Here is a 20,513-nt window from a genome sequence, read left to right as displayed (position 1 = left end):
TCTCTTCTTCTCATCTCTCTCTCTCTCTCTGCATTCTTTGCATTCAGCCTCCCCCTCCACACCCAACCAAAAATAGGCCCCGAGCGCCTGCCAGCGGTCCAAGGTAATTAAATTACTTAGCAAAGTTTACTTAACAGTAAATGGTTAGCAAAATTTAAGGTGATTGCAAATTTGCTTTCATTCCACTTCAATGGCTGGCCTGTTTAAGACTCGTCTGCAAATAATTAGCACATACATTTGCATCAAAATCGTTTATACCATATGTTGCAAAATTATGGAAAGCAGCAAATTAAAAATATTCTTTTTCTGTTATGGAAATGTCTACATGTTGAGAGGAAGGGGGGAGAGAGAGAGAAGCAGAGAGAGAGAGAGAGGCAGGGAGGGAGGAGGGAAGATATCACCATGTGTCTCCAAACACTGACAACAAGGAGGAGAGAAGAAGGAGGGAGGATGGTGCAAAAAATGATTCAGTTTGGATTTGAACATACTCATAATGGTCTTTTTCAAGAGCTCGCCAGATGCTGTTTGAAATCTGCCCACAGAAGAAAAACAAAGCCATCTCAATCTCCCTCTCTCTTTCTCACACACATACACACACTCAGACGCAGAATCAGAGAAATTCCTCTCAGTGGCTCTCTCTAGTACAGTATATTTTGTCAACTAAAGCAAGGAAAGGAAAGTTGTACACTAATTTGACAAGTACTTTTTACACCCGAGACCTTCAATCTCAGGAAAATGACGACTATTATTGAAATAAGAATAACTGACAACAAAATATGATAAACATGGAATCTAGCAACCAAATAAAACACCTACTCATGCATCAAATATATTAATTGCTTTTAGGGCTGTAACTAACGATTCTTTCCTCAACAAATCAATTCATTGTTTAGTCTAAGGAGACGTCTTGTTTTATCCTGTTTTGTCCAACCATCAACCGAAATGTGTGCATCACAATTTACAAAAAGTTAACACACTGACATTTCTTGTTTTGTTCAAACAGCCTGAAACCCAGAGATTGAGGACTAAGAAAACCAACTAATATTCACATTTGAGGAGCTGGAACTAGTGTATTTTTTTTTTTTACAAAATCAAAATAGTTGTGTGATGACCTACAAGCCACTAATTGACTAATTTCAATGCTAAATTTGAAAAACGGTCCCTATGAAATCTTCTGCAACTACATCACAGGAAGGGTGAGGAGGATGAAATCACAAGCTTACTATAGCAAAGAGAAAAACAGGACGTAGCAGGTCCTGTGTTTATTATGCCCATAAAACAAACCAAAAATCAATTGTACATAAAACTCGATCCATGCAGTCCTTAGGTCACTCAGCCATTGACAAACACCTTTGAACTGGAAGGCTTATTTCTTACTGAAATAAATAAAATCCACTTGTAGGTGTAGGGAGCCCTTTCAAACAGATCCCTTCTTTAAACTCACAAGCATCTTTAAAGCGTAAACACTTCTTTGGAGAGGGTCAGAGCAACTGCTCGAGGCACAGGTCTCTTACTATGAGGTATGGCTCTCTAACCGAGCTCGACAAACCCTTCCATCCATCCAACCATCCATCCACCCCTCTCATCTGGAGGTCAGTCGGTCCGCCACCAGTGTCAATCTGCTGCTAAGTGAGCAGCGGCAGGGGCTGCTTGATAAAAGCTTATTCAGGTATTTGGGTCCTGTGTAACTGGAGGCCCCACTCTCTCTCTCTCTCCTTCTCTCTCTGTGAGACATAATTACGACTGTTGACTGGAACAGTGAGGTAATGGCACATAAATCCAGCTGATCAATGGTTACAGAGACTAAATTACAGGACACCCCTGTGCCATTATCCTCCCAAAGGACAACAGAAGACACATTCCTGCACTCATGCGAAGGGGATTTCTACTGTTGTGCAATTGTTTTGTTTATTTGAATATTATAAATAAGCTATGTTGTTACATTTCTAGTGTTTTGCTTGAATATTTCCAACAAACATTTCAATAGAAAAAAACAAACAAACACAAAAAGAGTATCATGCAGCTAACCTGGAAGCATCTCTGCTGATTTGTTAAGTTGAGGCTTTTTAAACCCGGTGTTTAAATGTGCTGCAGGGTAAACATTAGCAAATCTTCTCTATGGACCAGCCTGTTTTAATCATTAAACTATGTGAGCTATGATCAGCTGTTTTAATCTAAGCCTGGTTTGTTTTTTTAATCTTACTGAATCTTTGCTGTCAAACCAGAAATTCAGCAGTAATTTAAAAACAAGAATCCCCGAACCTCAAAACTAAATATCATATTCTTAAAAAATAAAGCTGTCATCAAGCAGTTTACCATCTTTTGGATCAAATACCCCCCTTTCTCATGGCAGCAAGAGCCCTCGTCTCAGTTCAAACTGCTCCCAGTCAAGTGGCGTGCTGCTGCTGCTGTTACAATAACACATTAAGCAAAGAGAACATGTACTTAGGAGTTATTACTGGGTAATTCCCTTGTGTTTTTACAGAGAAATCCCCTTTGAGAAGATGATCACCTCTGACTGGCGTCACACAAAAAGTGGTGCTACGACCAGAGTGATGGCGATATGATGAAGATGGATAATGTGAGATAACTGTAATTCACTGGCTAACAAATCCTGTGCTGCATTCCACAGAAGACTGCTTAATCTTAGGGAGATGACAATGAATGTACAGAAGTGGCTGAGAGAAAATTGGAAGAATGAAAAGGTGGAAAACAAGTTTATAGAGGAAAAAAGAGGCTGAGGAAAATAAAGACGGAGACTCGGGTCATGTAAAGAGCTAGGTCAGTCTCCCCATCCCCGTCACCTCTTATCCTGGCAGAACAAAGGGCGGCAGCCTCCTAAATGTGGCGCATTAGCCCTTTAGTTCCAGAGGGGGTAAGGTGACACCCTCCATGTATGTGGTCTGTTCAGCACACATCTGTCAGGGCCTAAGGGGGTGGGCTGGGGCGGAGGGAGGGGACGGCGGGTACTGGAAGCACAAGGAAGACGGAGGAAAGAAGCAGAGAGAAAGGGTGTGTGTGTGTGTGTGTGTGTGCATGTGTGTGTGTGTGTGTGTGTGTGTGTGTGTGTGTGTGTGTGTGTGTGTGTGTTTGTGTGTGTGTGTGTGTGCATGTGTGCGTGTTTCTTCAGGACCCCTGCTGCGACAGAGAAGCCTAATACCCCGTATTTACTGTGGAAGAATTAGTCTGATCGCATGGTGCTGCTAAGCTCGGCTGGTCCCCCCTCTTGCCTTTTTATGTCTGTCACTCGATCAGAGAGCTGATATAAACAGACAGAAAACGTACAGACACAAACAAGACAGACACACTCCTACAGACAGGAACCATCTCAGACCTGCAGGAAAGGCACAAACACATGGCTGGTGATTCTTAAACTTAAGTTTAATTGGGTGTCCTGGTGGGCCAGCGGTCTATGATACCGTACAGATAACAGCAACTCGCCTGATCAATTCTGGCAAGAGGAACATCCAACTCTCATTCACGACTTTCTCTCCTGTCAACTTTCTTAAAACTGCGAGAGAAACATTCATAAAAAAGGATTATGCTTGTTTTACGTCAATATTGGTCGACTTTCTAAATTCTCTTAATCCATTATCTGGAACAAAGATTCATATGGAGGCAGCAAGTTTTCACTGTTACATAATTATTGAACTCAAGACGACTTAAATAGTACAAATTTCACTACAATTTCACTTAAAGTTAAATGTAAGTCACTAGTGTCAGGAAACGAGTTAAACATTTTTTTATACCATAGTATTTAGATTTACTAAAGGTGGAGATTCAACACATCAAACATGGTTTTATTTCCAAAAATAAACACTAGTAATGAAAAACACATTCAGTGTTGTAAATTCAAGTAGCTTTAGCTTTAAACCAAACACTGAGTTGTTAGATAGTTATATCATCAAACTCAGAAATGTGAACAAGTCTCTATACCAACTCCAGCCAGGTGTCAAACTTAGACAAACTCTTAGAGAAAGTTAATTCAGACCAGCGAGCCCCTGCCAAGTTCAAGCCTCTGATGAGATCTTAAGGATTGTTTGTTTTGCTTCTGTCAAAGGTTCAAATAGGGAGAAGACGGAGGTTTTGATGACCCCTGGCCCTTCAGGTCCTTAGTGGGTGTTCTGCAAACACTCCCCATTGACGTGTGGATAAGGAGAGGCCCTCTGTAGTGCACAGCGCTCATGCTCATTTGAGTGGAAATGGACACCGCTCTGAAAAGAGCCAAGAACGGAGCAAGTGGCTGAAAAGAAAGGAGTATAATAGATATGTAGGGGTGTCGTGGTTGCTCTGTGTGTGTATGTGGGGAATTATACTGTATATGAATGAATGAAAATGTGAGTGTTTTGGTTTTGAAAGTAAGAAGACAGCGACAGTACATGAGTAATTGTGCATGAGTGTCCAGTATGTGTGTTAAGACTTGTGCAGGTAAACCGAGACAGTGAGGAAAAAATAAAAATAACAATAAAAACCCTGCAAAGGTACAGAAGAACTAGGGTTGGGCTCTCTGAGGCAAAAATAATATCACAATCTATTTCACAATTTAGGTTGTGATTCTTTTTCTCGCTTTTGAAATGTACTGTAGACTATCGACAGACTCGGCCTTGGCCTATGAATTTTCTCGATTTTGGCACGAGCTCCTCATCTGCCTCGCTGCTATCATGCTGCATAACTCTTGTTGCACTATTTACGATACATCACTTAAGAAACAGCCACGTGAAGTAATTCATCTGATCAGCATCGCCACCTAGTTGGCTAAATTACTCTATCATGTCTAGTTTGTTCACATAAGGCAGATCTACTAGTCAATGAAGTTATGTGACGTTTGTAATACATGAATAAAGGTCTGCACACCGCAGCTCCCCTAGGTGCAATTTATTTGCACCTCTACAAGTGACTTTTTAAGCTAATGCTCTTCATCAGACTTGTAACTTAGCTCAACACATCACTTGTGGATGTGCTAATATATTGCGCCTTAGGGAGCTATAGTGTGTGGACCTTGTTTAAATATTGCACCTGCCTTAAATGTCTTTGAATGCGTGCGACTACTGACTATGCATTGTTATGTGAAGTTTGGAAACAGAATTAAGAGAACATTAAATATCTCTAAGATTCACCTGGAAAGTATGTTTTGGACACATTCAAGATAGACTGGACTGCCCACCCCAGCTATGACGTAACCTTTATTATAAACTGTATATACTGTCCAACTATAACAGGCTTAACATCCTCAACCTGTGCAAGAGATTTGTCTGTAATCTGGCCAATGCAGGCTGGGATTAGGCACCCAGAGCAGGGACAAACCATGAAACTTAATGAAGTCAAGAAATAATCTATTTTAACTATGATTCTCAGACTGTAACAACCATCTTTGAAAGTCAAATATTTCATAATGAATGATTAATATTTCTATTTTAAATGTATGTATCTTACATATGTGTTTAATGCATATGATGACAATTATAAAGCCTGTTTTATTATTACAAAAGTCAAGAGAAAAATTAAAGATACGCACAATGAAATTGTAAAAATAATCTTATTATTGACAGAATTAGCAAGTGAATTTGTCTTGGAAATAGGGGGTGTAGTGTGTGTGTGTGTGTGTGTGTGTGTGTGTGTGTGTGTGTGTGTGTGTGTGTGTGCATGTGATATGTGTGTGTCTGATATGTAGGCCAAGCAGGAAGTGACCCATAAACATATCCATCCAGCTCTTTCATTGGGGGCCAGTGTTGCCCTCCTCCTCTCACCTCCTCATCCCACTCTGCGCACACACACACACACGCACACACACTCTCTCTCTCTCTCTCTCTCTCTCTCTCTCTCTCAAAGCCCCCAGTGAGCGCTAAGCAGGCCAGCGGGCCAGCCGAGGGGGCTCATTACAGGTCCACAGAGCCCCCCAACACAAAGGCCTGAGCCGCTTTAGCCATGGGATGATCTGCTCTCTACTGACTAGAGAGAGTCCATAGACGGACAAAAGGAGGGAGAGAGGGGAGGGGAGGGTGATGGGAGAGAAAGAGGTGGAGGAGAGCAGAGAAGAGGAGAGGAGTGGAGAGCCACGGGCTTTAAGGATGTCAGGAGACCCCGAGAGAGAAAGCCTGGCGGGCGCTCAGAGAGGAACGGAGGGAAGGAGGAGGAGGCTTAAGCTCCACGGCTACGTCAGGACATTAACATTCACACAACCTCCCAACATCTGCTGCTTCCTTCTCGCCCTCCATCCCTCCCTCTTCTCCATCCCTATCTCCCTCTGTCCGCTAACAGCACTGGAACAAAGACAGTAAGACGGAGAGCGAGCGGACAGATAGACGGAGAGGGACAAGAGAAAACTGAGAGAATAATAAGAGATATGATGAATTTAGTAGATTTGGCAGTGAGAGACTTAGCAGCTGCAGGGTCAGAGGACTTGAAGAAAAAAAAAGCTATCCATAATATTTGTAATTACACAAACATGATTTAAATTAGCAAGGGCACTGACGGAGGAAAAGCAGCAGAATACGAGGCTCAGATAAAATTATAAATCAGTTCAAGTACCAAATATAAACTGCTTTATCGAGTCATTTGTATTTTACTGTAGATCGTTAGGAACGATATGATCACGGGCACCCGTAGGCCTGATACAGGCCAGCCCGGGCTCTCCGCTGAAGACTGAGCCATAAACCTGTTCTTTTGGAAGCCTCCAGCAAAGAGAGGAAAACCAGAGACATGTCCAGTACATTAAAACCCTCTCCTCTAGTCCCACGTCTGGCCCTGGGCCTGCGTCTGCATCAGTCTGGGCCCACTGCACTCAAAGCCACATGCTCTATTTTATGACACTTCACCACCATTAGTGCAACATCAGCCTTGGGGTGGCAGTGCAGGGAGACGAGTTGTCTTATACACGACAGACAACATAACTGAGCGGCGGAAAACCGAAGTTAAATTGTTCAAAAAATCTCAAAATGTAAACTATATAATCGATTCAAAGCATGATGAAGTACGTAAAATATGACTCACAAAGTTCAAATCAGTGAGATCACAGCAGGGGGTTGAAGCGTTGTTCTGTGGCCTACAGTACAGCCGAACAAGTCTTAAGTGAGGTAAGTGTGCGGCTGCTGGGTGCTTTATAGATGATGTATAGACGCCTGGTTCTTTCATATATTTCCTGTGGTGAAATTAGAGCCCTGTTCTGAAGTGCCGGGCTGTACGGGGTGTGTGTGTTTGTGTGTGTGTGTGTGTGTGTGTGTGTGTGTGCGTGTGTGTGCAACACATGACTGTAAACATGAAGACATCTTTCTCCACAGTCAATCTCTGCCTGTCACATCTGGCTCGCAACTCTACCCCTCGAATACACACTGGAATATATACACCGCGTGCATGGTGACATCTATGACTTATGTACTGGGAGGAGTGTTTGAAATTAAGCTGCAGTGAATATGGGCCCAGAAGCACTCGGAGTGGAGAGCAGGAGGGTGTGTGTGTGTGTGCATCTGTCTGTGTGTGTGTGAGTTTCCTTGTGGTGTGCGCGGCGAGTCTGTGTGTGGGAAAACAAGAACGCAACTGATTCCAAGCTCAGTGCAGCAACATTTGGGTTTAGGGCTGTAAAATATAGCTTAAAATAAGTTTTATTGTATTTATTTAAACATTTTCTTTCAAGTGGCTTTATAATTAGATTAAATGTTTTTTTTACACCATTAGATTTGAACATATGGTGCAAAAAAGATCAATGGAACAAGGGTCAGTGCACTCAATGTCCACTAGGGCTGCAACTAATGATTATTTTCAGAGATTGATCCGTTGATTATTTTCTTGATGAATCCATTAGTTGTTTGTTTGTCAACAACCCAAAGATATTTCATTTACTGTCATAGAGGAGTAAAGAAACCAGAACATGTTTACATTTAAGAAGCTGCAATCACAGAATTTAGATTTTTTTCTCCTTAAATGACTCAAATGGATCTGGGGTTCCCCCGGTAGCTCAGCTGGTAGAGCATGCTGTCCATGTGCAGAGGCTGTGTCCCTTGTGCATGAGGCTCAGGTTTGGAATCAAATAAAACCGATTTGATTTGACTAACCTGTGGCAGCTGTTTAAATCAAGCCATGAAAAAAGCTAAATTAATTCGAAAAAGAAAAAATATTCAAAATGGATGAATTGATTATCAATATAGCTGGAGATTAATCAATTAAACATTGCAGCTTAAATGTCCACAGCAGAGAACTATACAAGCCTCCTGTCTCACGTGCATGAAGTGCTCACATGATCAAAAAAATCATCATAAAAAAGTATTAAATCAAGAATTTGTGGTGCTGTATCTGCAAATACATTACCACAAATACATTGTAAATACTTGTTATACTGCGCAGCCCTAGGTGATATCACAGGGGTATGTTTATGAATCAAAGTTTCCCTATAGCCATGCCGCTAGCATGGCTGGAGAGTCCCATCTCTGCCTAGGAATTAAGTGTTTCAGTGCTGCTCTACATCTATTCTCACACGACGTCTTTAACGTTAGCATCCCTGAATGAGTGACTGACCACAACTGGTAAGAGTCAGATCATGACAACGGTTCTGCAACAAAAAGATTAAGAGGAAAGAGAAAGAAGCAGAAGAATCATCCTCTTACCTGCAGCCTGAAGGACCAAATGCATTCGAACTTTAGCTTGCTCTGCCGGAGTCTGTTGAAGAGGAACAGGGAAAACAAAACAGAAAATTAGTCAACAATGTGATGATTGTTTTTTTTTTAATGAGTTTTTTATTCCTCTAAGACAAAGGTCAGGGGCACCTACAGAGTAAAGCCTTGAGCTGGACGGGGCTCAGTATGTTGCTCAAAAGCAAAGGCTTTCCCTAAGCATCATTTTAAAGGCTGATCTACTTGTTTACTATACCACCCTGCAGCCTGATTCATGACAGTTCAGACAGCCTCCACACTGACACAACTTTATCTACTGTATGCAATCTAGCTCTAAAACTGTTGCCTCCCTCAGGCTGAAATATATTTTACCCATGATAATTTTTAACTGCAACCATTAGAGTGAAACTGTCCTCGTGGAGCACCGAGGGACAACTTCACCAATCTACTAGTCTAGTCGTCTGTAAAAGCCCTGCTAGTGAAAAACAGAGAGCAACAACATCTCTGACACACCAGGGAGAATCAATGAGGATGAGATGAAGAGAAATTTAGAGACAAAGAGAGAGAGAGAGGAGAAGAGAGAAAACAAAAGCTGCTGTAACAAGTCTTCGGAGAGTTGGATAAGAGGGCACAGAGAGCACATTTTACAAAGATCACAGCCAAAGACTCAACATATTCCCCTTCCCGTCGTGTGTGTGTGTGTGTGTATGTGTGTGCACATCAGAAACGCTTAGCGGGCATGAACGGGGGGAGGGCCTTGCGCTTTGACAGCTGTATTGGGAGGGGCAACCCTTTCTCCTGACATGCCCTCAAAAGGGCCTCGCTGTAATTCCAATATCACTGCTATTAGATTTGAGGGTCTTAATTGTCAAGGAAGAATGATGGCTACGACAGGGCGCGGAGCTGTAAAAGGCGACCGTGTGCGCAGATTGCTCTCGGAGGTTTTTCCGGCGCTGCCGTGGCGCGGCGGCCCTCGTTACCATGCAGCGGTGGAGACTGTGTGTAGGATTAGAGAGAAATTAAATGCTAATGGGGATGGGATCTGAATCTGCTGCCTGGGAGCATCATTTAGACGACAGGGCCGGGGCGTCGCTGACAGGCAGCGCTTCCTCCCTTCTCCTCCTCCTCCACAGCTCTTCCTCCCACCATTCCTTCTCCCGGCTCCCCACCCCACAGCAAAAAAATCTGATTTATCAAACTGTAAACTTGTCACTTTGTAAAAACGTCACTTTTCGGTGGCAGCCAGGGAAATATAATGACCCCCTTTAATGTAGCGGTGTCAGGGTGCTGTATTCTAGATGGAACGCACATCAAGGCACTGCAGACAGACTGACGCGCACTTAATGCAACATGGATGTGTGTGTGTGTGTGTGTGTGTGTGCGCGCATGTGCATCCCCTGTAGCAGGTGACACGGTGGATCATGCTCACGCTGACTGGCACTGCTCGACAGCTGAAATTACTAATCACTATTATGCCGCAGAAGATGAAGAACACTTGAGGCCTTCACCCACACACAGACGTCTACGCACACTTTCCATCCCCCCCTCGTGGAGAAGTGATAGGGGCACATTTCAGTACATTTATTTCTTGCTTTTTTGGCATCTTTGCTTTCACAGGACCAGTTTTACAGCAAAAGGAGAGATTACATGTCACAAAATAAAAGTCCTTGGCCGAATTTGAACCGTTAAATGTTAAAAGGGCTTAGTCTGATGAACAATTAGAATGAGACAGAAATCAGTCTTGGTGAAACCAGTCGTTTAAAGCAATAACACATCACGGCTTAACTAACCTGATCATTGTGCGCTGTGCAATCATCTTAGTTACAGTTTATTACGACGCCCCCTCGGTAATTACATTAGCATTTGTTTACATTGGCCTTAAGGCATGTGTAAGTCCATGCATCCTCAATTCACACACACACAAAAACACAAACACAAACACACACACACACACAGAGTCCTGCCAGCTGTGGGTATTACAACACTGAATCACACGCTGCTGCATTCTCCATCACTGCTGAAACTTTTAAGCAACTTGCTTTTCTGTGATGTCAAAGCAACTACTTCCCATCACCTGTCACCTGCTTTAACATCACTGGTTGGAGTCTGGTTAGATGTTTAGCTTTAGTTTTGTTTTAGCAGAAGGTACCACAGCAGCCATGTGCAATTTGTTGAATTACCCTTTACATAAATGCAGAAAAATCAGTACAAGTTTGTGCTTCTGCCTGCAGAACGAAGCTGATACAGGATAATTTACATCAAATGTTTGTCACAACTGAAGTGAAAGGTACTCAGAAGTCAGTTTACAGCTAAGCAAACACACACACAAACACACACACACACACACACACACACACACACACACACACACACCAATGCATTTTTTTGCCTCCCAACAAACTCTCTATTTTTCTCTCTAATTCACACATGCATGCCTGCTTCCTCTGTGTGTAATTCATTAGTAAACAATAAAAAGGCGTTAATTGTGCTCCCCAGAGGCAGATCTCTGTTCCCCCCACTGGGAGAGAGGCACCCGCTGCATCTGAAGTGGCTTCGCCCCTCAATTAGAACTGTGCCTTTCCGAGGCACACAAACAAACATGAGACACCGAGAGAAGGACTCCGTGTGTGTGTGTGTTTCGAGGGAGTAAGGTGGCAGTGTGTGTTGGGGATGAGCAGCGCTTTCGTTACGGGGGCTTTAAATGATCACACTGTGAGGAAAGACGTAACAGGCAGAGGGGGACCGAAGATGAGACGGAGAAAGTTGCTTTTGTTTTCTTCAGAGCTCGAGAAGTGTTGCAGACAAAAAGAGGGAGAGTGAGAAGATGAGTTAAGGTGAGGAAGAAATTAAAAATGAAGACGAAAAATAAGGACATAGACAGGATAAGACATCAAGAGAGAAGCTTTACGGAGGTAGAAATGCAAAAGCTTCTTATTGTTAAAAGGTGGTTTGTTACAGTCATATACATACAGTAAATGGACTGTACTTATAAACTGCTGAACCAAGTGCTTTACAGCGTCTCTCAAACACCCACAAATACAGAGCGATAGTGGCTGAACTGCTGTGCAAGGAGCTGGCCTGCTCATTAAGAGCAGTTCAGAGTTTAGTGTCCCGCTCAAGGACACTTTGACATACAGACAAGGAGCGCCACCACAAAACCTCAGATTAATTGACCACCTGCTTTACCAACCGAGCCATGGCCACCTTAAAGGCAGGACTATGCTCAAAAAGATATACGTCGTATGGATGCAAAAGTGTTTATGGCTGTTCCCTGGACATTGTAGAGAGGGGAGGGCTGCGATAATTGCACTCGGTTGTAGACATGCAAAGTGACAAAAATAGATTCTGATTGAGAAGCTTACATCCTTCCTTCTTTCCTTTCCACTGCAATGACCGAGTATTACAGTTTCATATGCCCAGGCCTTGAAATATCTCTTTCGTGTGTTTTGGCTAAAAGAGCAGAAGCCCTCTATAAATGCTGCATCATGAAATCTAGTCATGCATGTATGGTGCAGGTGTTATTATCGGCAACGTAGGCAATGTATTTCCTCTCTCCCTCTTTTGAGGTGTAAGGAACGCCTTTCTTATAAACATCCTCCTTTTCAAGTAGCTGTCACAAAAGAATCTACTATTATTGGGCTATTATTTGACGCCCACACCCGCTTAATTCTTGCCCTAAAAGTGACAGGAAGTCCAGCATGCGCACAATAGGCCTTTAGCTCGTCCGCCTAACTCACCACAGCGACGACAGACGCACCGAGGCGCGCTTAGCTGAGTCTAAGTGCCCAGCGTCAGTCCCGGTAGTCAAAAATAAACACGACCCATTAGAAAAATAAACAATCCTCTCTCGGCTTGGTAAAAACAATGCCATGCTGTGTATAATGAGGTGCAGCATGCAGGAAATTTTATCTTTTTGTAGTCACGCTCTGGTCCAAGGGACTATTCTTATCATTATTATCGCTGGGCCTGAGGCCGACCAGACAAAGCAAAGTACGTCGGGTCGGCAGATGAATAAATGCCTGTTAAAGCAGAGCAGGTCAGATAGGCCCTCTATGGCCAGATTGTGGTCAGACAGTCAGACCGCGCTGTCTCTGAATGATTTATTCCATCATTCATACCGCACAACAAGTATTAATTTATGACTTGTGAGCAGAAAAAGACAGCAGAAAGAGTGGAAAAGCATAAAACCTCCATCAGGAGCACTCGTCACACACATGCAGTTACTTTCAGTCATCCTCTCCTGACTAATTATACGTCATTCACTCAATCTACGATAACCAGATTCAGTTCCAGGCTCAGGTGGGACACGACACAAAAACTGAGGAAGTGAGAAAGAGACCAGGGAGAGAGACGGCGGGACAATGTGGCTATGATGGGTTAGATAGATACTGTAGGTCAAAGAGAGAGAGAAAGAGTGAAGCACTGCTGGGCTTCCTGATGATTAGTTGAGCTGTAGGATCTGCCGACACAGTAAACCATCATCTCGCAGGCAGCTCCAAGGAGCAGAGCCAGGGCAGCTCATCTCATCTCTACTACAACTCTACAGAACGTGAGATGTATATGCCACCATGCACAAAACATTTAAGAAGGAAGAGTAAGTATTTGGAGTGAAAAAGCACAGATTTCTGAACTGAAAGGTGTTATCTATTGTCTCATTAGAGGCCTGCATTCATAAGTGATTAAATAAAAACAGCCTCTAAGTTCCTTTCCACCGAAAATAGAGTGTAGTGCCAGATACTCATTAATAAAACTGATTTGGTGTCATTTTAAACATTAATTTCCCACAATTTTTTTTGGCATATCGCTACAAATCACTGAGGATAATTAGTTTTAAAGATAATGCAAGTTATCATTTTCTTTGTGCTGAGAAGAGCCAAATAAATGCAATCTCTTGAAATGTTGCATGAAGAACAAAAGATACTACAGCAGCGATCAGTGACTTTGTCTCTCGTATGTCCTCTAAAAAAGTACATTTACCAAATAAAATAAAATCACCCCTGCTGTAAAAGTTTTAGATTACTTAATTCCTTATAAAACTAATGTTACGAACAAAGTTTAACAGAACTAAATGCTCAAGGTCAACAGATAAATTGCAGCATTGTGACCTTATACACAAGAAGAAATCCAGTCAGAGCCAGTGACCTATGTCACATGTAATCCCTCCTTTCCTGCATCATAGATCCAACCAAAAATCTACAGAATCTGAATGAATAAATGACTAAACTCATCTGACAGTTTCAAATGTCTCCAAAACACCATTTTGAGCAACATGGGACATCAATGGCTTCATCATCTACTGTAACATTAATCTTAATTGCACCACTGTAACCATAAATATCTGTCAATAAACAGTTTCAATATAGACACACGCACACACACAGCGCCAAACTCGACCGACTCTCTTTATTCTGGAGCTGATATGCTCAATATTCATCTCATTATATTTTTAAAGTCTTCATCTGTTTCCATTTTCTTTCATTTGTTGCACTCCGCTCGGGCTCCCTCCTCATCTCCTCCTCTTCCTCTACGCCTCGCTCCCGCTCGACCCAAACAAACACACATATATCCCATACCCAAAAGAGGACAGGGGAAAACAGAGCCCCTAGAAAATGCAATATTTCTGTTTTTAATATCGAGGTCTATAAGATCAGGGCAGAGATGGGTTCCATGGCAATATGTTTATTTATATATTTTATAAGGAGGGGGGGAAAAAAATCTGCCTATCAGTGTTTGTATTTGGGGGGCCTGGGCCACTCTGTATCGGAGCTCATCTTATATGAAAAATAATGTTGTGTATGGCTATACTTTTATATATAATGGCAATATGGGATCAGGGCTCTTTTACAATGTGCCATACTTCAGGCTAGGGCTAACAGCATTTTATGGCCCGCCAGCAGTTCATCTTCATGTCTCAGGCAGGCAGGAGCACTGCATAATAATGTCGTTTCCTGCCCCCAAATGCTATTTCACAGGCCGGGGCTCATTTCTCAAACTTCACCACTTTTACAATTTCCCAAACTTTTATTCCCGTCATTATTACCAACAAGATTTCATTACGTATTTAGAATGTAAACAAGTCTGAGTAATGACACTCCCCCGTCTCCCTGGAATCATTCCCGCTGATGGCTCTGCTGCTATCTCAGACACACAAACACACACACACCGAAACATGCACGTGCGTACAAATACACAAAACCCCCACATACAACCATACAAGAAACGTACACCCGCGTAAACCGCCCCAGCCAGGATACAACTCAAAGGCAGTAATTTACTACCCTGTGTGTGTGTGTGCGCGCGCATGCATGTATGTGTTCCTGATAAAGGGGGAGGCGGCGAGGGTGAAGGGGGGGGGTAGAAGGAGAGAGTTTTATACTCAACTCACATAAATCATGTAGAAGAAAAATGAGCAAATGTGCGGGCTAACTCATCTTCTCCCCATCCGGAGAAAATGAAATTCACTGGAATACCTATCAAAACTGCAATCATCCAGAGATAATATCTTCTTTGGTCTATCTGCACTTTCCGATTTAATTTCCTCCATGCCCTTGACATCCAGCGATACCATTAAGATGAAGCACATACAGTAAGGGAGTAGTTCTCACGTTTTGATATATGAGATCTCCGCGCTTAATGTAATATCATCATTTGAAAATTAATGCAATCTTTCTTTTGTTTGGGGGGGGGGGGGGGGGGTTATTTTTTTGGAAACACTCAAGGAGCGAGCCGCGGTGAGATGGAGGGGAAGACAGTGATGGAGACACGTGAAAAGGAGACAGAAAAACAAGTGATATGCAAGGAAGGAGGGAAAGACAAGGGGGGGATACTTTGTATTTTGTGAATCCCCCCCTCCTCCTCCTCCTCCTCTTCGCCTTCTTCCGTGCCAGAATGACATGCAATTACGTCTGGGCCTGCCCCAAGTCAGAGGTCACTCAAATTACTCCATCATTTAGCCGCGCCGTCGAGATGAGAGGGAGAAAGAGCCCACCCCACCCCCTCCTCCCGTGCTTCCGCATCCTCCCAACCCCCGCCGCCACCACATCAAATATCATGAAATCATTAGTGTAATAAGCATGGAAATCTGTTTGCAGATTATCAACACCCTGCCCCCCCTCCTTCCTCATCCCTTTCCTATCCTTTATCTGTCCAGAATCTCTCTCTCTGAGCTGTTTTTCCACCTCTTTATCCTATACAATCACATTAGAAAAGAAGAAAGACAAAGAAATACAAAGAAAGAGATACAGCGAGAGATAAAAAAGAAAGTGTCTAATGAGACAATTAGAGTCCAAGAATGAGGAGAGAAGCAGAATAAAGAAAAGAAACAATTATATATAATTCTGACCTCTGAACTTGTCCCAACTTCTTTTCTTTTACACTAAGACGACTTCAGGTCAACTCACTCTGAGACGACATTTGTCGCATTCTTGGTGTGTGACTGAGTGTGTTGTCCTGCCCACAGCTGCTGTTGCCTGTCTGTCAGTAGACCAATGAGGCTATTTGCCTCTGTAAACTCTTCAACTCACCGAGGGACACTGAGACGACATCAGCCTTCCCTGAAGTAAGCCATGTGTACAGCAATCTGGAGACGCATCAACAAAAGAGATCCACCCTCATCGCTTCTACGTTCCTTTATCGGATAAAGCAAACGCGCCTGCTTATGATGCAGAGAAACTTTGTATAAATAAATTGTTGATGCTGCAGAACATTTTTAGAATAAAATGACGAGTGTTGCGTGTGGCAGCTGTCAGAAAAGTGGTGGCTTCAAGAGCAAAATACTAACTTGGGAGAGCCAGTATTTTTTAAAAAGTTGAAAAAAAGGATTAGTAATTTTTTCATTTTGTTGTCCTGTCTAATCATGATCTTTAAAAACATAATCGGGCAGCTTGAAGAAAGTTTTTCATACTTTACTGTACTGAGGCAGAAGTTGTGTCACGTATCCCTGTATAACTTCACTCAACAGTACAATGATTTCATCATTATGATGGCAGTGACATCAAGTTAAGTAAGTGAAATTACTGATATCTCATTTTCATACAGACACCGTCTGATGAAGGGTTTAAAGGCCATTTGGGAAACAATAGTTTGAATTCTTGACACTTGGTGCTTATAGCATCTGTAGAGGGATAGCAACCCAATACAGAAATTAAATGAAGCATTTCTCTGGCAACAGCTTTAACGTAGAACCAGATATTGTAACTTAGCAGATTGTTTGAACCGGATATTCTGGAGAACATTATGTGGGTAAGAAATCCTTTGGGAAATTGCACAAGATTTAGACTTAAAGGGGCACTATGTAGTTTTGGAGGAAACTGTAAACTCAAAAATTTTATATTCACAATATTAATGAAGTAATGATACAAGTCAGTTTGTTTATTCAGTTTATTCAGTCGTTAAAAAAGGGAGTTTGCGTATTTAGTTTCTTTAGGCATAAAACAAAATCAGTCAATGAATGAAATTATCTTAATTTTCTGATTAAAATGTCTTCCCCAAAACTACGTAGTGCACCTTTAAGGGACCACTTTAAGCTTTGATGCAATGCCTGGATTAGAAAATAACTATATGACTCTATTCAACACAATGTTAGTAATTTACAAGCAGACCCTGAATGAAGCATATAGAGTGGTTTGTTGCAGGGTGGCACAGTGAGAACAGAGTCCAACAGCCTTGACAAAACTTGAGTTAAAGATAAGAAGGGAGTTTGAGGAGAAAAGTTATTTTTCCCCAGCAGTTTTTGTTCTTTTGTCGACTTTTTGTTAACAGGATTATTAACAGCAGGAAGTCAGAGTTTTCTGACATGTCAGTGAGTCAGGTTAAAGGTGAAAGTAAAAGTGAAGAAGAGGTTTGTATCAGAGCTTTTCTGGTAGTTTCTGAATTGTTACGCCTATAACACCAAACTGACTATTTATAGTATACTGAATATACTGACTACATTTGTCCAAGATGTCATTTAATTATAACATCTATTCCATATAATCGTTTTTTTCTTTCCCGAAATAAGAGCACAGGATGAGTGCCGAACAATTCCACCTTCACCTTCTTGTTGCTTTTACGTAAGGCCTACTTTGTCCCGTCAAGGAATAATGCAAACTCTCCACTGACGACACAGATGTGTCACTTCAGTTTTCTGTGACCTCAACTCAACCTGCAGCTCTGGGCTGACCTGTACACCAGCTTTTCCTGCTCTACACCACTGCATCTTATTCAAACACCCATCCTAGGACCGATGACGCATCTCCCTTTCCCCCGTTCTTCCTCTACACCCCTCTTTCTTCTTCTCTTCCTCCCCAGGCAGTGTGCGCGGTAGAACGATGGGTACAGCTGCTGATTGAGCCAGTAATCCTGATGAGGCTGATTCCTCATGTATTGATTGAGCTGCTGGCTTTCTTCTACTTCTCTCTAAGAAGCTGTGCATCTGGACTGATTAGCTGCTGTAGGCCACCTCTTTCACTATCGCTGCGTTTCTCCCAGAGCAAGGAATCATACAACTCAAACTTCAGTGCTTTTGTATGTGCGTTTCATGTGTGTGTGTGTGCGTATACAAAAGCAGAAACTAACGCAGAGCACTGGGAGCAATTAGCTTCAGTCTTTTTCACTGTATTGCCACTGATCGCGTTGAGTCAATCTGCTGAAATACGAAAACAAAACAAACACGAACAATAAAACAAACCTCAGACCACATACATCTTAATTGCCCGCCTAATTACTGCAGCAGTCATTCACTCAGACTGTTAACTTAACAGGAGGAGGTACCGTTAGTATTCATCATGAAAAATCAAGCACAAGAATTATTTGAACAGAAGCTTGATTGTCACATCAGTGTGGAAATTTTTGTTTTTGTTATGAATAAACAACAGACTCTGACAACTTTTGCAAATGATTTAAATTAATATTAGGAAGTTAATTATCATAAAAAGTGATTCCATGATGGAGACCAGGCCCGAGGTAGCTGATAATATGACTAGGGCTTGGCGACACCGTGATAAGTGTCAATATGGTTGGTGCACTAATCTTAAGAGCAGTACATCAACAGAGAGCCATAAATGCCTGTTTAGAAATCTGCAGGGATATATGTGTGAGGTATGGAGGGAAGCAACACTTACAACAGCCCGGCAACTCCATCTCAGAGGGAGACGAGCTCCATTATTTACGGTTCTCCGTCCCGAATCGTAATCAGAGTCTTGCACTCCCCAGGCAGCTGACTACTGGGGTGCAATCTCCCCATAAGCATAAACACACCCATAAATTCAAACACTCAGTATTCAGGTATTCAAATTCCCAGAGACATATATACAAAAAGTGCACTGGTAAATATACCAATGTGTGTTTGTGTGAGTGTGTGCGTGTGTGTATGTGTAATTCCTGAGCCACCATGATAAAGACGAGGCAGTTATTAAGAGCCAAATGCAAACATGTTATAATCTGTCCCCATAGGTCCACTTAATGCAAAAAGCACATAAAACACACATGCAAACCGGATACACTAACCCCTGCCAAGAAACCTAACGTTAACGCTAATATACACAATACTGTAAACTTCAGCTGATTGAAAACGCTGCAACCCAGACTCATAACCAACAGGAGGGAACACATCTCACCTGTTTTAAAAACACTTCATTGGCCTCCCATTGCATGTCAGAATATATTTTTAAAATTTAAATGATCGCTTTTAAGAGATCCAGAATATAAAGCTGACTTCCTATGAGCCTTAATCCAGCCTCTGATGGGTCATTCCTCGCCACTTCTTGGTCAAAACTAAAAACTAGAGATGACTAAACGTGGCCGGGCCTTTTCTGTCAGAGGAAAACAGGTAAGCTAACACTTTGTCTTCTTTTGTGTTGGTTTAAAAAGTAAAAACATGAAACACAATTTGCGACTTCTTCGAAATAAAGTACATATAGAGATATTTGTCAGTATCACCCTGCAGTATCACTTGTGTCGTATGGAAATGAGTTTTGCATTCCTTCACTTGCTTTAGGAGACAGTCTCATCTCAACATGAGTCACATTCTGCCTAATGTTTGCCCAGATATAACTGCCAATGCACGTATTGATTAATGCTGTTTATGCATGTAATCCTCTCCTGAATAATTCACACCACCTTTTATGGAGCACCACATCAATCACACCTCCCGACCCACCCACAGACATCTCCAAACCCAAACCAGACCATTACTGTATCGTGCACTATATTTAATGTCCCTCATTTTAATTTAAGTGCGTGTCTGAGTGAGAAATCCATATAACATATAGGGCCCTCATAACATAGTGGAATCATAACTGTGCATGTAATAATAGTAATCACTCCACTCTTAAGTCTACTTCCTCTTCAATGAGAGTTCTGAATACAGTCAATAAAAGCATTAAGGAACAATTCGGCGAGTGAGCTTCACGACGTTGAAAGCTGAGGTCAAACTTTATCTTATCTGCCGCTCGCTCAAGTGGAGAGTTACTGCGAACTGTTTGAATTTCGGGGTCAGTCATTTGTGTGGCATATTCAGGGTCATTTGCGTAGCACGTGGAGGGGCGGGGGGTCATTTGCGTAGGGTGCTGGGGGCTGCGGTTTAGTATGCAGCGAGGCAAGGGAGGGAGGGCGCGCGACATCCACAGAGAGCCGGGACCCTCGCTGACCCCTGTCTATAATTCATCCCTTGGAATATGGGGCACATCAAACCTCAGTTCCTTCCCACCCAAAAAGAGGAGAGAGAACCTTTTCACTTTGTTGCACAGCACTCTGACCCCGTATTAAAGCGAGTAGCAAGAGGAACCTTGGAAACGTTGGCTATTAAATTTTCAGATCCGTCCCGGGAGAGCGTTTGCAGCAGGCCCTCCATTCATGGATGGGAGAAGACCGAGGGAAGGCCCCATGCTGGCAGGAGGAGGGAGAGGGAGAAGGAGAGAGGGTGTGTGTGTG

The 20,513-nt window shown here is 42.5% G+C and overlaps 1 protein-coding gene across 2 annotated transcripts in view; it reads right to left on the bottom strand.

Annotated features, from left to right (window-relative positions):
- Positions 1 to 20,513, bottom strand: part of rsrc1 (arginine/serine-rich coiled-coil 1) — a 124,208-nt gene that overhangs the window by 57,655 nt on the left and 46,040 nt on the right. For both annotated transcript variants that reach the window (XM_084351147.1, XM_084351146.1), the window contains exon 6: positions 8,598 to 8,649. In XM_084351147.1, coding sequence (XP_084207273.1) covers positions 8,598 to 8,649 — 52 coding nt within the window. The remainder of the gene's footprint in view (positions 1 to 8,597; positions 8,650 to 20,513) is intronic.

Source organism: Pagrus pagrus (assembly GCF_965226575.1).
Source record: "Pagrus pagrus genome assembly, chromosome: 4".
Lineage (NCBI taxonomy): Eukaryota > Metazoa > Chordata > Actinopteri > Spariformes > Sparidae > Pagrus > Pagrus pagrus.
Note: the sequence above shows the minus strand (reverse complement) of the source record. Positions and strands in the feature narration are given on the sequence as shown.